This window comes from Xyrauchen texanus, chromosome 2 (genome assembly GCF_025860055.1).
Source record: "Xyrauchen texanus isolate HMW12.3.18 chromosome 2, RBS_HiC_50CHRs, whole genome shotgun sequence".
NCBI classification, from domain to species: domain Eukaryota; kingdom Metazoa; phylum Chordata; class Actinopteri; order Cypriniformes; family Catostomidae; genus Xyrauchen; species Xyrauchen texanus.
In genome coordinates, this window is record NC_068277.1 from 48,742,029 (window position 1) to 48,759,530 (window position 17,502).

Consider the following 17,502-nt stretch of genomic DNA (forward strand, 5'->3'; position numbering starts at 1 on the left):
TGATTTTTAAGAAAGAGTGCTCTCATCCAACAATGTGAGAAAACAGCACCTTTAAATGCAAAAATAAATTCCTCCTACTACGTGAGACTTGTTTCAGAGTCGTCCCGCGTTCTGTGTGTTTTTCTCTACGTTTGTTCATCTCTCTCACTATCAGTCTAACGTGCAGCTAGGTGTAATGTCGCACACACAGATATTTACAGTACATACTGTGATATAGATGGAATAAAAGATTGCTACCAGTTGACACTGTGGCAACAAAATGAAAAAACGTCATTAGAAAGACTTTACAGTAATAATTCATGCATTTATCTAATCAGCCAAACATGTGGCAGCAGTGCAATGAATAAAATCATTCAGATACAGGTCAGGAGCTTCAGTTAATGTTCACATGTGATATCAGTGATTTTGACCGTTGCATTATTGTTGGTGCCAGATGGGCTGGTTTGAGTATTGCTGATCTCCTGGGATTTTCACGCACAACGGTCTCTAGAATTTACTGAGAATTTAGAATGATGCCAAAAACACAAAACATCCATTGAGCAGCAGTTCTGCGGATGGAAACACCTTGATGAGAGGTCAACAGAGAATGGCCAGACTGGTTCAAGCTGACAGAAAGGCTACGATGACTCAGATAACCACCCTGTACAATTGTAGTGAGCAGAATAACATCTCAGAATGCACAACACGTTCAACCTCGATGTGGATGGGCTACAACAGCAGAAGAACATGTCTGGCATTTTATTAGGACCATAGTGTTCCTAAAAATGTGCTGAGTGAGTGTATATCGCCATACTGCCTAGCCCTACTTCTCGGTATGTTTCATTTTGGACTCTCTAAAGCCTTGGCAGAACTTCGGTAGAAGACATTGGATTAGCTTTATCAGAGCTTTAAAATACCTCTGGAAAGTGAGACTCCAGCAGAGCGGAGACATGTTGGACGGCATTCTCCAAAAACGCATCCACTAAACAGACTTGTAAAACACATTGTTGACATGTCTGAACAGCTTAGAAATCGAAATTGACTGACTCACAACAAGGTAGCTAATCCATTAGTAGATCTATCTGCACAGCTTATGTCCTGACCTCTATATATCCTCATGACCTTGTTTACACCCAAGTTTACTGCAGTGTTGTTTTAACTATTCAAATCTCTATACAACGCCATAAAAACATTAAACGTTATGGTGGAGGGATAGTCAGACCAGACAAAAAAGGCCAGATGGAAATACAGAGTATAACATAGGTGTTGAATTTCACAGCCCAGAAGCCAACACTATTAAACCTGAGCACATTCACATACAAAGCAGCATTTTTAAATATCCGCACTGCGGTATTCTATAACAACAAATAAACACAATTATTTGCTTTTAGACGCTGCGTTTAAACCTGCAAAATTCTCATAATTCCAGAGGACTACTGCACTTCGATATCGCTGCATGCTACATGCATTCCAGCATTTCAGAAGGAAGCCTGAGGGCAAATTCTGTCCACCAAGAAGGCCTGAGAAAGAAACTCTCTCTCGTCCTCCATGTAGAAGCCTGATGGATGACGCTGAGAATGGCAATGGTGTTATTGCTTTTGGCCTATTATTAAAGCCATTCATTTAGGACTACTTGTTGGTGCAATAACATCAGAGGACACGTCAGAAGACAAATGAGGACATGTGTGAATACTTGCACTGGGTATAAAGTGCAGTAAAAGAGGCAGAGGCTTTGCATCTTTAAACATTATCTGCCGACCAAGTACACAGTATGGTTATGGTCTGTCTCTTTCTCTCCCGGTATGTCACACACTCATTCCCACAAACACCGGAACCAGTCTCTATGACAACCACATGTTGCCACAGCTACAGCTACAGATACTGAAATCAACAGGGACTTACTCACTTCCTCTTGCACTACTGATGTGTCTGTGTGTGCATGTAATGTGTAGGCTGACAGGACACAGCCTCCATATTCTTCTAATGATTAGAAAAATGTAAATGTGGCAGAGTAAAGCAAAGGCTAATTAGTCAATTAAAGGATGAGTGATCATTAGTGGTGCTCTGTGTTTACAAAGGCAAACATCACTGTGACTATTGACCATTCTTGGTTAGGGATTTGAACAACCCTCATTCCTAAGAGACACACACTGGCTTAACGCTTATAAAATGCCGAAACATTGCTTATGCAGAACAATCTGGAATCATGTGTAGCAAATGAACAGTCATGTGAAGTCCTGTTTACATACAGAACAGCTTCAGAACATCGAATCTGCAGTAAAAATAAAAATAAGCTAAATGCAGTGCAACTAATGAAACAGAAGTTTTTGAAACTTTAAGTTCTTTTTATATTGACACAGTGTCTTAAAAATGTGATGGTCCTGCACAAGATGCTGAAGAAACAGCGAGACGTGGTGCAACAGTCGAATATGTACATCCAGCACGTGTTTACATTGTAAAACAAAGGAAAACCAGAGCAGATGCATGCAAAAACAGGTAGGCCTGTTTATATTTTCATTAATTAAAAACCCAAACCGGACCCAAACTTGAAAAACTGACTCAAACCCAGCCAGAAACCAGCCGTTTCTCGGATCCTGTCGGATTGCAGACCTCTAAAAAGAATATCATAGACACTTGTTCAAAGCCCTGCCCTACAAATCTAAAGTTTTTTTTTTTAATTATTATATTACATAGAACTTTTAATATAGTATATTACTTAAATTTTGTATGTGGAATTCAATTTTCAATAGTAGGTTCCAAACTTGTGAATATATTTTCCAACAATCATCCCTGTGATTATCTAATCAGCCATTCGTGTGGCAGCAGTGCATAAAATCATTCAGATACAGGTCAAGAGCTTCAGTAATTTTTCACATCAACCATCAGAATGGGGAAAATCTCAGTGATTTGGAGTATGGCATGATTGTTGTGCCAGATGGGCTGGTTTGAGTATTTCTGTAACTGTTGTTCTCCTGGGATTTTCACACACAACAGTCTCTAGAATTTACTCAGAATGGTGGCAGAAACAAAAAACATCCAGTGAGTGGCAGTTCTTTGGACGGAAACGCCTTGTTGATGAGGGAGATCAACAGAGAATGGCCAGACTGGTTTGAACTGGCAAAGTCTACAGTAACTCAGATAACCACTCTGTATAATTGTAGTGAGAAGAATATCATCTCAGAATGCTGTTATGGGATGCAGGTTGGGGCTAATTTGGCAACACGAGAGAGACCTACCGTACACAATATTAGCCAGGGTGTTTTAATGTTGTGGCTGATTGTGTATGTGTGTGTGTGTGTGTGTGTGTGTGTGTGTGTGTGTGTGTGTGTGTGTGTGTGTGTATATGTGTGTGAAGAGGCACCCCTCCCCCTTTGCTTTTATTTTTTTCCCCCTCTTATTTACGCTTACATGTCGTCGAAAATCTGGCAAGTAAAAATAATAGGGGATTCTTTCTCCAATATGTCTGTAGTGGGTTGATTATGTGCAAATAAAACACAAAAATCTTATGACTAAACAGAAACCAGAAGAAACAGCTATCTACCATTTTAAATATATATTTTTTTATGATTATTTATATTTTATTTAACAAAGTTAAAGTTTTGTGTGACATTTTGAGTAAACATTGTGTTAAAGAAAAGTGAATATTTTTTTTTATAGCATTTTTTTTTTCTATGTTTAATTTTACTAAATTAAATTGTGTGATATATCTGCAATATATCGGCCACCCTGCTCTCTGGACATCAGCATTTGCTATTAAAAAACCCTCATCGGTCGACCGCTAATAGCTACATGTTTAAAACCACTCAGAAATCCTTAGAAACCGCATAGCAATACCCTAGCAACCATCCACAACACCCGATCATCGTGGCTGCGGGTTTTGCATGGGTAAACACTTTAAATGTTAAAGTTAGGGCCACGTACTAAAACAATGACTGAACAATAATATTTGAATATATGCACTCAGGGAAATTCTGAAATTAGCTGTGGTGGAACTTTCTGGAACATGCAGGAAGACACACCACAATCATATGAAAATTAATCATCACGCAGTCATTGAAAAGACCACCAACAGAAACCAAGCTGCTATTTTGACGTGAAAACAGTATCATGCATTAACTGCCAACTGCATCAACTGCATTTTATTATGGAATTCCTGGATGCAGTTCTCAAGGTACTTATATCTCTTGCATTCCAGATGAGCCATTTTTAACTTTTAACACAAACCATGCTTTCATAATCTGTTGGTAACAGAAGAGAAATGCCTCAAGAAGACTTAATCTTAATGGGCCGTCTGTCTTCTGTTAATATATATATTGCAAAAATTATTACCGTTTCGCCTCCTCCAAGTGGCACAAGTATTCATAGGCCATGTTCTGCTGTCTGCGCTCATCCATCTCCTCCGCCGTGAGCCGCTCCACGCCATCCAGAACAGCTAAATGGAGGAGAGCACATATATTAGAGCTGTGGAAATGACAAACACACTATGGCTAGGACACAAGCATGCTACAGAGCTCTGTTGAAGTAACGGTTAAACGGTTACAGTTCTAAACAACTATACATGAATGGCAGGAGTTTGTTGTTGTTCTTAAAAGCAATATATAACTTCTCAAATACATTTACTTGGATACAGTGCCCCTCAAATGGTAGCCAAAAATGTTAGTTATTCAACCACTCAAATACATCTCTTGTCTGAAATGCCTGATCTCTAGTGTTCTTAAAATCAGTGCTTATTTCACATACTGAAATCATTTAATGGGGCTTAATGTCATGTGGAAAAAGAAGTATAATCTATTAATTATTAAAAACGACTACACATATTCCAGACAGGAGAAAAAAAGTATGAAACTTTGGATAAACACATTTTTAAGCTCTTGGAGGCTCCATACTCCAAAGAAAGATTATTGAATTGTTTTAATATCAGACAATGTCTAGACAAATTTGCACAGAAACATTTGAATATTATCTGAACTGTAACAGTATTTATTTTCGTCCTTCGCCAATGTGGACCTGTTCACCATAAGACGCAACAGTAATTCAACCTTCTTTTAGAAGCCTGACTTAAAAGGGATAGTTCACCCAAAAATGCCATCCCAGATGTGTATGACTTTATTTCTTCTGCAGATTTTTTGAAGAATTTCTCAGCACTGCAAGTGAATGGTGATTAAAATTGTGGAACCCCAAAAAGCACATTAAGGCTGCAAAAATTTAATCCATTAAGACTCGGTGGTTAAATCCATGTCTTCTAAAGCTATCCAATCTGTTTTGAGTGAGAACAGACAAAAATGTAACACATTTTTCACTATAAATCTTGACATCAGTGGTCTCCTTGGCGATCATGATCACAAGCTCGATTACACTTCCTAGTGCCATCTAGCACTCTGCGTATGCGTCAAGCACTAGGAGGGCGTGGCCGGGCCGTGATAGAGCACGGCTGGCACTGAATCAGCGGGAGAGCGAGATAAGGTGCAGCCGGAGTCGCCGGTTCAAGAGAGAGATGCACGTGGCCGCGTTGCATGCGTGTCTGTGGACTTATGTTGTTAAGTTAATTTATATCATTAAAGTTTATATTTACTGTTAAGCCGGTTCCCGCCTCCTACTTGCCCGTCCTTACCAGTTACATGGAGATACAATTCACAACGAGAAGTGAGTGGCCTCGCTGTCAGCCACGGTTCACTTCAGTCCATTAGGACCAGAAACAGTTAACCATCTTCCCGCCTGCAGTGTTGGGTAAGTTACTCTAAAAAAGTAATTAAATAACAAACTACTATTTACATCTTCTACAGTGTATTAGATTACTGTACAAATTACTCTGTCTGAAAAGTAATTGCATTACTTATTACTAATTACTTTCTAAAAACCTGATCAACCTCGACCAGATGAAAAATACAAGGATAGACATGAAACCATTCTTTTAATACACTCAAATAAAAATGAGAAAATCTAATCAATTATTCATGAACTGGCCAAAGAATTTAAGGGGGCAGCATTGAATTAGAAAACATATATTTTAACATTAGATGTAAAATTTTGATTTTAAATTCAATATTGTTTAATATAGAATTGTTCTGTAGACATCAGAAGTAACTGTAATTAAATTACTGAAAATAAAGAGTAATCCCTTACTTTTTCACTTAAAAGTAATTTAATTACAGTAATGAATTACTTAGTAATGCATTACACCCAACACTGCTGCAGAGTAACTGAGAAATACAGTTTAATAATGAGGGAAAGGTTCCTGTTTTCACGAAGGGAAAAGAAAAAGTAACGCGCGTGATAAGATGTTTTTTCTAATGCTGGAGACATGAGTGATCTGATTCTGATCTTCATTAGGGCGTTTATGATGATGGGCGTCATAGGTGAGAGACGACAGCTTCGTTGTGGGCTATTTAATCGACTATTACATTAAAATGATAAACCAGAGTGTCTGTCAATCTTTCAGGCATGCAGACAGTTTACCATGCACTGTCGCTTGATCCTCATCTTATGTCATTTTGATATGAACTGAAATCATCAAAGATAAATAGAGAAAATATCGATACATTATGTAAAATTACAATATAAACATTTTTTATTAACTTTTCTTTTTCAAAAGTTGGTCACGCGCGAATCTCTGCCTCACGCATACATGCATGCATACATACATCAGTAGTCTAACGCGGAAGTTGTGAAGCATGCCGATTCACTTCAAGAGCATACATTAAACATATAAAAGACGAGGAAATGTCTCAAAATACATAGAACGGCACTGTCTTTGAATTGAGTCATTTGCATAAACTCAAATGAAGAGTATTCTCGTTTAACAAACTGAGCCACTTTTTTCAGTTGGAAGTTGAAAGTCAAGGTAAGAAAACCTGAAGACAGCGTATTACTTACACCCATATCTAGGACGGAAGCCGTCAGTCTCGTCAGAAGTTGACATGTTTTCTCAATAGGTTCAGAAGTCCTATTTCCCTTAGAGTTGTCGATGTTGGTCTGTTTTTCTTTATGTTTAGACTTTAAGAAGGGACTTCTGGCCCCCTTCTTTCTTCGCTGCACAGTATCAGAGACTTTTTTTCTTCTTGAAAAATGATGTCATGGGCGTGTTCCTTCCTAAATCCTAAAGTATGCGTTTCAGGAAACACCCATTTCGCGAGTTACACTTTCAAAACACTTAACTGAGTCGGCAGCGCCCTCCACAGCACACAGAGGGGGTAGTAGTGGGTCAAATAACTGCTCACTGATAGCCCAACTCATCATTATAACTTTTGATATCTTTGGATTGATGGTTCAAACTCATCTGTCAGCTTTTGCAACAATATATCAACTAATGATTATTTTTTTATTGATTTGTTATAGTCCGTGATCTTAATTTTGACATATCATAATGTTGTACTGCACTACTTTCATGCACCTCTCTGCAACATTTATGACGTTATGAAAATATGACCATAAAAAATGAAATTCAAAATCCGCTAAATAAAACCTTAAATAATCACTCTTCTTAGGTTGTCACGCCAAAATCTCCCTTCAACATTCTGGGAAGGTTAGTTTGTGGTCCTAACACCTAAAAAGAACATTCCTAGCGTTAGGAGTTGGTCCCCCCAAAAAGAACTATATGGGAACCATCACTAACGTTAGGGAAACGTTCTGTGTTTGCTGGAGAAATGCAATCAAAAAATATCTAAATATGAATCAGAAATAAATGTGAGCTTTATTTAACTTGAAACGGTATCGGACCGACCATTATGAGGAGCTAGTCATGTCTGAATATTTTATCTCAACTGGGAATGTCTCTTATTTAATTCTTTGGGAGGAAACATGAGGATATGCCTCTAAATGCCTTATTGAGGATATTAAAGATGATACAACAGGGCGTTTAGGCAGGGACGGATTACCGACCGGGCCAATGGGGCCAGTGCCCAGGGGCCCTTTACTCTCAGCCCCCCAAGTCATAATCCATCCCTGCATGTAGGCTACATGCATAGGGTACAATGGGGCTAAATGCCCTTTTGATTATTTTAATAACAATAAATAATTATTATTTATAAAGCACATTTCTTGGCACTCAAATCACTTTACATTGTATATGGGGAATCTCCTCAACCACCACCAGTGTGCAACATCCACCTGGTGATGTGACAGCAGCCATAGTGCACCAGTACGCTGACCACACATCAGCTATCAGACCTCGGTTTGACATCTCATCCAAAAAATTATGCCTTTTTACAGCATTGTGACCTCATCACACAGACCGAGCACCCCCTGCTGGCCTCTCTAATACCTCTTCCAGCAGCAACCTTATTTTTGCCCAGGACATCTCTCATCCAGGTACTGGCCAGGCTCAACCCTGTTTAGCTTTAGTGGGCAACCAGACAGGAGCTGCAGGGTGATATGGCTGCTGGCTATTTTGTCTCAGAACACTACATGGCAACAAACACACCACCAATGAACTCTCCAGACACCTGTTTGACATGATGCACTCAAATTCTCCTGATCCTTGAGGTCAAAATGTCATCTTTGAGGTAATTCTAAGAAAACTATTAGATAATTATAAGATTAGATAATAATTTGTATAATGTGCGTGTGCGTGGTGGTGATGGAGGGGGGCTTTTCTTGGGAAGGTTGTAAAAGTGGGCCCACAGTGGCTATATTTTTATGTTCATTTAATAAAATAAAATAAATATTAGGTAATGTAAAAAATTATACATAAAAATACTTTGTATGATACATTTTATTTTATAATCATTATTATAAAATAATTATAAAATTAAAAACTAGATAATTATTATCTTTTCAATATATTTTAATATACATTAGAAACAATATAATTATTCATAATAAAATTATTTTAACATTTTAATAATATATACAAAAATGTAAATTATACAAATATAAAAAGTTATATAAAATGTATGAATATATTTATAAATTATTATTATAAAATAATTATACAATTAAAAACTAGATGATTATTATTGTTTTTCAATACATTTTTGATGGTTAAAATAATTAAAATGTTATAATGATATATTATTTCATATTTTTTTTAATTTAAAGTATAAAGTTACACAATAATTTTTATTATTGTTCACACAATATTTCTTTTGTATTATACTTTTGTATTTCTATTCAAATGTATGAATATTTTTTTTTTAATCGTCACACTTTGGGACTAGAAAGAATCACCTTTCCTTTAGGAGGCATTTAGACCCGTTGTACACTAGACCTATGAGAGCAGGGGAGAAAATTAATTATTGAACTCGCCGTAAACTGGCTGTTTGAGCTCCAACAATCTCAACCTCAGCAAAATAAACATGTTTCACCCAATAGCTAACCCGATATAAATGAAGTCAGGGTGGGGCATATGAGTTTATAAAACAGCCAGTGGCACTGTTGAGTAGTCAGTGTTAAAGTAAGTTATAGACACCTCAGTATCCTGTGATTGTTGACCCTGGGCAGCCCACACATCTCAGGACCATGGAGAGCTCAGGGATACTGATAGGACTGATCATAGTCAGGATCTTTACTGTCATGTGCTGTGGACAAGTTTCCCAAGAACTATCCTCAGATGAAACACAATTGTCCCAGCAGGAAGCGGAGAAAGATCTTGTGAGTATCTTGTGAGACGCTGAACTGACGTTTATTGCTAACATGAAGTCTTTTTATGTGTGAGAGCCAATTAGCTGTGAGCCAAACCAAATCTGAAAGACAGACATTTGCTTCAGTATTTTCACTTGTCTAATGGTAGGCTACTTTCAAGTAGACCTCATGAAGTGTCAAATTGGTTTGTTTATATTTATGCTATATTTTTTCTTCAAGATTGAAATTAACAGCAGCTATTTTTCCTGATTTCTGAATATCTTAAATCCATAAAATAGGTTAAACATGGATTGTTTTGTTGCTCAATCTTTTTGCACAGGTTGAAGCTATGGCTGCACTTTTGGGGAGACACCAGACCCATCTGCCGTCTACAGAAAAACGTGGCATTGCACAAGTACATTTTGTCCCATCACTTTTTCATAATTATTTTCATCTTGTTATTAGTAATAATCAGCTCTTTTTCAAAGGTCATGTACAATATGTATATGTCTGAATATAGTTAATGATTATGATCTTCGCATCTGGCCATAAAATGCTTTCTCCTTTTCCTTAGTGTGCCATGGGGTCCCGCTGTGCAATGAGACTGGGTCCACGCATTGGGAAACTGTGTGATTGTGGCAGAGGATCTAACTGCAACTCATTTCTTCTTAAATGCATATGAATCAAAAACCAGTAGAAAACCCCTGAATTCTCTGACTGTCTAAACTGCAAGACTCCAGTTGTATAGACATGCACAGATGATGAATTGAAAGAGATCGAGGGTGGAAATATGTTTGCTTGATCACTTGCACAGGCTCTGTGATAAACAGAACTCAATTAAGTTCAGCATGATAGCGCAAACAAAGCATGGGTTTCATGTACATATTTATCTGTGTGTGTGTTTTGTGTTATCAATAAACATTATTCTCATCACATTTACATGTCTTTCTGGATGATCTGTTTGATGCATCCTTAACAAACGACTACTGGACTATTACTCAAGCAAATGTAGAACTTGCTGGGGGAAGCAATTATGCAAATATATTCCAACAAATCAGAAAAAAATGGCTAACCATTATTCATTTACAGTATTTTTTTCAGCAAATTTTCAGACTCAACTCAAGCGTCACAAGCAGCTGCTTTCAAATCAAGTGACATTGTTTAAATGGATGGATTTTCCCCCCTCTATAGTAATCTGTGAATAATAGTTTCTCTGTTCAACCACGCATAAAAGAGGCAGTTTGTTTTAGTAGCTATTGTTTAGTGGCTTCCAGTGAACTGAAGCCTAGAAAACCAATTCACCACAATACCAGATAGGCCATAATATTATGAGAAATACAAAGTCTTTCACCATCATGGCTAGTATTAAAAAAAGAGACGAAAGAGTGGGATGCACAGCCAACAGATTTGTTTCTCATCAGAGACGTATATACAGATTGAGGGTTGTACAGATTGAAAAGTGTGTGTGATTTCTATTCTGACTGAGTTTAATTGGAACTTATAACCTACATCACAAATGGATTTCTAGCAGATATTAAACTAAAAATGAGCTATATACAATGTTGCATAAGGAACATCTGATATTTAAAGTGTATAAATATAGAAAAATCTGTAGTTTTATGACCTTTTAGGAGGTAATAATAGTGATGCTATACCTAATTGCTTTCTACCAATATGAAATGATGTTCGTAGACTGCTATACCATTTAAGACAAATCTCAGTTCCTCAAAGCATCCCCACCATTATGTTTGCTTTTAGCCTTTCTTTGTTTATAGTCAATCAGGGTAAAACCCGGGGGGCCAATAATTACTCTCTGTGATCTAGGCCCTCTTCCTATTGATTCAGAGGAAGAATGATTTCCCTCTACCGCAGTTAGCTGAAACTAGATCCAGAACAATAGAAGAAAAAGTCCTAAATACAACAATAACACATCAAGCATTCGTTTTTCTAGACGAGCTAATTTGTGACATATTGTTTATGATGTGTTCTTATGGGCCACACAATACACAAGCTTTCCCACTGACACATAATAAAAGCATATTTGTTTTAGGTTTTGCAGGAAGTATGTCCCAGTTATGCCATGTCAGAACCTGAGACCGAACATAATTTTTCCTTATATTACACTTACACTAAAAAGAAACATTCAAGAAATGGATTCATTTAAACATCTCTTACACAAGCAGCTCTGATGATTGATTAAAAAAACTTTCTCAGTGCTGGATGTCCTCCATTACTGTAATTGTTAGACATCACCGTGTCTTTAAAAAAAAGCTGTCAGCTTCATGACTTACATCAGGCTTTATAACAAAACTCCATTCTGAGTGTTTCTCCTGAGGAATAAAAAAGGTCAATATATTGGTGTCTGAGAGCATAACTTTCTGTTCCATGTTGTTGAGATCGTATGTGTGCTACCCCCCGAGGCACAATGGTACATTATTTAGATGTCCTATATTGTACACACACTCTCTGGTTTTAATGACCCCTGAATAAATACAGTGATCCTGTTATTCATGAGGCCAAACCACTGAATTATTCATGGTTCAATTGCTCCTAACACAGAATAATATTGTAGTGTACAAAAATCTGTTTTCAATTTGCTACACTATTGTTTTGTTTTGTACCTCAGTTCTCATGTATTTGAAAGTGAATATGTTTATTTTACTGCACAACGCCACTTCAAAACTCATCACAAATGCAGAGCATCGAAAAATGCAGCTAGTTTATCTAATGCCCAAATTGCTTTGTTTTATTAAGACCTTTGAATGCAAACAGGGAGACTTTTATATTTCATAACTTATCCTGCAATGACTTGGGAGATTACTTGTTTTCAGCATGTTTTTGCCTCATAAAAACTGATTAAATGCTCAGATAGATATGGTTAAAGTCTTTAGAGAGCCATATTTGCAAAGAGAACAAATATGATGAAAATACTTAGCAATTTTACATCACTTTTTTATTATGATAGGCATTCATGACAATGAATTTTATTATGACAATAATCACTGCACAATATCCTGGACAAATTGCCAGGGGCTGTTTAAGACATGAACATGAAAATGATCCATCACCAACAAGGGGTTTGCAAAAGTATGGTTTTTTTTATATACCAGTGTTATTTGCAATGCTCCTTTGCTTCCACATAGAAGCCAACAGCATAGAAAATATACCGCATCATTTGGAAATGGGGGATGTATTGCAAAATAGGCCAGTGAAAACCAGTATTTTCTTCACTTCCAATCATTTACATTTGTGTTCTTCAGTAAAATCAATCTTACCAAAGTGAAAGGGCTTGAATTGTGTATTTGTGAAAATATAACACCTATAAGGTGCAATCTTTATTGTTGAAAATACTGGTGTTTTGTCAGTTACTGCTGCTAAAGGATTGAGGCCTACCACAAAATGCATTTACAAATACAACTTGACATTGTGACATTGTCATTTTACAAACTAGCCTACTTCACTGAACAATTAAAAAGGACAGAACGGGGACCAGTATATCTACATTTTTCCTGCATTTGAAATCCAAGGATTTTTTTTGCAGAATGAACCCAAAAATGGGAACAAAGTCCCATTCAGTTGTTCTGGATTGAAAAGTTATTTTTAAATGTTGGTATGCAGTTAATAACTGGTTAATTTTGTTCCAATATTTTTTTTAATGAAACCAAAGTCTAAATGGTTTATTACAGTACATTTTCAGAATTAGACCACTTCCTGTTGCCAAAAAAATTTGACTTCTCTTTTTTTAGTGGAACGTGAAAAGCATGTGCTTTGATTCTGAAGGAAACTGCTGCATCACACATTTCTTTGCCTTAAAAGGATAGTTCACTCAAAAATTCTCACATAATTTACACACCCTCATGCCATCCCAGATGTGTATGACTTTCCTCAACACAGCACAAACAAAGATTTTTAGATAACTGTTTCAGCTCTGTAGGTCCTTTCAATGGAAGTTAATGGTTCCAAAAAGCATATAAAGGTAGCATAAAATTAATCCATAAGACTCTAGTTGTTTAATATATGTCTTCTGAAGCAATGCAATCACTTTGGGTGAGAAACAGATCTCTGATTTTGCTATCACTTTCAGAATGTGAAAGTGAAAGTGAAGATATATAGTTCAAAATAATTGAATTATTGATATGATTCTCACCCACGCCAAAATCATATTGCTTCTGAATACATGGATTTAACTACTGGAGTCGTAAGGATTACTTTTATGCTACCTTTATGTGCTTTTTGGAGTTTAATAGGTCTGGTCACCATTCACTTGCATTGAAAGAACCTGCAGAGCTGAAATATTACACAAAAAATCTTCGTTTGTGTTCAACAGAAGAAAGTAAGTCATACACATCTGGGATGGCATGAGGTTGAGTAAATAATGAGATAATTGTTTTTTGCCATGAACTATCCCTTTAAAATACATTGTGGGTCGCCTTCAGTGACATGATAAAGAGCTTTTAGACAACTGTATTACTACGTATACATGCACGGTCAATCCAGTTACAAGGAAAAATATTGAGGTAAAAAAATCAATTTCTCAGTTGTTTCCAAGTCTTTACTGAATTATTGTTAGATATGATGCACTGATATAGAGTTGATGCTGCCGGGTTCTGACCAAGAAGCAGATCTGTAATTAAAACAAATGAATATAACATGTTTTAAAAACAATCGGCCTGCATAAGATGACATGTAGTTCAAACACGTCCAAGCACGGTGTCCATGCATGCAGAAGATTTTGGCTGTTAATTGATTTTAGATGGTCAGATATATTTTTGAAATATTTTTGGGGTACATTTATTATTAAGGATACACAGGGTTGGGAGGGTTACTTTTGAAACGTATTCCAGAAATAAAATAAAATGGCTGTAAAATGTCATTTGTAATGTATTCTGTTAGATTACTCAAGGTCAGTAACGTATTCTAAATACTTTGGATCACTTCATCAGCACTGCTAGATTTTTTTCACTTGTTTTGATTTTAAAAACTGCAAGTACAGTAAGACAAAATACAATGTTAAAAATACATTCTCTGAAAAACCTAAATATCTTATACAGTGTTGTTTCTAAACAAGATAAATCAAATTGATCTTGTTTTAAGGATTTTCAGATATTTTTACAGGAAAACGATACAGAAATTATTATCAAGAATATGATTTTTGCCCTAATATGAAAGGCCTTACTAGAAAAAAGAAATTATGATCCAAAGTGAATTTTCTTGATAAAAAAATATGATCGTGTCTGGTAACATGTGCATATAAAATGGCTAGAAATAGCATTTTAGCTTAGCGTAAAGCTGACAATTTACACAAGGTTTATTTCTATTTCTTCTGCTCCAAACTTACTTCAAACGTACTTCTCTGTCTGCTTGTATGACTGTAACACATCATAAGAAAGTGTTTCACCGCTGTTCAAATGTACTTTGGATCGCTTTATTTATTTGGATAAATGTTTTGCATCTGAATGGACTAAATATTAAATTAAACAAATAACAATAAAATGCAAAGTAATCTCTTCAGTAATCAAAATCCTTTTTGAATGTAACTGTATTCTAATTACCAAAAAATGGTAAATGTAGTGGAATACAGAAGACTAAATGGGAGTGGTAACTCACTTTTTTCTTTTTTATTATTAACAATTATTATCGACAGCTGCAAACCATGTGCTAAATGTGACATTATGCTGCCATCTGGTGGTTAACCAAATCTTAATTCGCAGGACTTGTGACTTCTAGAAAATGTCCATTACGTGTTTGCCGTTAAATAACATATAATGTGACCATTTATTTATTCCTCAAAATATGCCTACGGTTTTCCTTATTGTTTACTTCAAGATGAATAGTTCACAAAAATGCACAGAAAATCAGTTGCTAAGTTTGTTCTCATTTGTCGTTTTCATTGAGCACTAGGGGGCGTTGTTTGTTTGTTTCCTAAATGTCAAGGTTGAGATTAGCCTTGTTTCTTTTTGGCATAACAGAAATAACTGAATTAACAATTTCCATTTCCTATCCATGCTTAAAATGCTTACCCCTTATTTACCACAAAGATATTACAGAGCCCTTTTCACTCTCTGAAAAAGGCTAATGGGGGTTGTATGTGCTTGTTTTTATTATTGGGGGTATAATAATATATCCATCCCCCCATGCCCATGGAATCTATGCCCCTGCTGATATCGCAGAATGGAACAGGATTCAATAAAATGCAGAAACGGCCCATTACAGCGGGAGTGTCAAAAGTTGTCAAAAGTGAAATGACTTTGAATGGATTTTTCAGTCCTCAGTGGAGCGACAAAGTTAGTGAGAGAATGAGTGAATCATTAAGCCTGTAATAATCATCTGCTTGTTTAATTATTTATGCTGTGTAATTATGGTTCTTTGGTGCTGGTGGAGAGGGCTGGCCAAATGAAGAAGTGTTTCTGAAATGAGTTTTTAAATAAACACTCATTTGGATGATGAACACTCGATTTAGTGTCAGAGAAGGCATGTTGCTTGATGTTATAATTGTATGGTGCGTTAATGAACAGCCTCCTTGTGTCACTAAGATAGATCTGTCCAATAACCATTGTCTGCCACTCATTACTTTTATCCCTTCATATTCCCCCTGTGACAAGCTGACCACACCCAAGCTGATTTCATCATGGCTGCTCTGATGATGACAACTTTTGCTTCCAACAGTGGCTCCTGAGGGTTGTTTCTTTCTCCTCTGTCTGAGAGTGCTTGGAATCCCATGACTGCACACTTTTGGACATTACTTGTCTTGTTTTACTTTCAGCCTTTATTTATTAAGAAGGCTAAGAATAGTTCCCTGTCTGTTGCTCACTTCGACGTTGTGTCAAAGAAGCGACACTAGGGGTCTCTCTTGAGTGCCTCTGATCTATGAAAAAAGGCCAATGAGAATTAGGCAGATAGTATTTGCATACCCCGCCCTGGACATACAGGTATAAAAGCGGAGAAATACCTCGAGTTCATTAAAAAAATTTCTAAGGAGCCGATGGTCATGTATGCAGTCAGCTGCGAGTTACACACCCGTTCCTGTTCCTCTGACGCTTGCCTGCTGTTGGATCTACAGCGCACTTCATTGGCTTTTTCCTTCTCTGCACGGCAGTGCAGTTTGCCCTTGGGCGCTTTAACAGCGCAAAACTAAAAGAGTTTATTTTAAAAAGTGATTTTCTCTGAAAGAGCAAATACACTGCTGGCGTCAAATGTCCTTTTCAGGACGTGTCTTTATAAAGATGCCCATCTGCCCCTGTGTAGTTCCTGGATGCGGTAGAGTGCTCTCGTGTGTCTGGGTTGATCGGGCGTATGTGGATGGTTCATGTTTTCACTGCGAGAACATGACCATGGCAACGTTGCGGTCGTGGCTTGCTTTCAATAGAAAGCATGCCACTCCAGCCGCCCCCCGCATTTCTCCTTCTTCCCACGGGATTGAGGACGATGCGGCTGGCGATGGAGGCGATCTGGGGATGGCAGCGGGTGCAGCTCCACCGGGTATGCCCCCTCGGACCACGCTGCCACCTTCGGGCCAGCACGCCCAGGCTGAGGCTGACAGGCAGATGTCCGATATACTTGCCCGGGCTGCCGCCAGCATGAGGCTGGACTGGAACCCTCCGTCCTCCCTACAGCCATCGTGGTTGGATGACTGGTTCCTGGGGGCTCCGCGCCACTCACAGCTGACTTCTGCATGGAGGGCACCCCTCTCCACATGTCACCAAGCCACTTGCTCATCCGCTCTCACTACCCTCGACGGCAGAGCGGCCCACGGGTACACAGCAATCCCCCTTGTGGACAGGGCTGTTGCGCTCCACCTGTGTCCCGAGAACCCTACCACCTGGCGGGGTCGCCCTGTACTCCCCTCCAAGGCCTGTAGGACAACGTCTTCATTGACTACCAAAGCCTACAGCGCCACTGGACACGCCGCTTCCTCCCTTCATGCCATGGCCCTCCTGCAATCTACCAGGCCAAGGCACTGAAAGA

General features: G+C 37.7%; 2 protein-coding genes across 2 annotated transcripts in view; one reads left to right on the top strand and one right to left on the bottom strand.

Annotated features, from left to right (window-relative positions):
- Positions 1-7,033, bottom strand: part of LOC127654689 (ras GTPase-activating-like protein IQGAP1) — a 54,236-nt gene extending 47,203 nt beyond the window's left edge. Inside the window, exons 1-2 of the mRNA XM_052141970.1 lie at positions 6,853-7,033; positions 4,309-4,411 (exon numbers count right to left, since the gene is read on the bottom strand). Of these exons, the coding sequence (XP_051997930.1) occupies positions 4,309-4,411; positions 6,853-6,898 (149 nt within the window). The 5' untranslated portion in view covers positions 6,899-7,033. The remainder of the gene's footprint in view (positions 1-4,308; positions 4,412-6,852) is intronic.
- On the top strand, positions 5,384-10,456 carry cartl (cocaine- and amphetamine-regulated transcript-like). Its single transcript, XM_052142035.1, has 4 exons — positions 5,384-5,706; positions 9,418-9,567; positions 9,878-9,952; positions 10,112-10,456. The coding sequence occupies exons 2-4, from the start codon at positions 9,436-9,438 to the stop codon at positions 10,217-10,219; spliced, it is 315 nt and encodes a 104-aa protein (XP_051997995.1). The 5' UTR covers positions 5,384-5,706; positions 9,418-9,435; the 3' UTR covers positions 10,220-10,456.
- Positions 10,457-17,502: the final 7,046 nt, after the last annotated feature.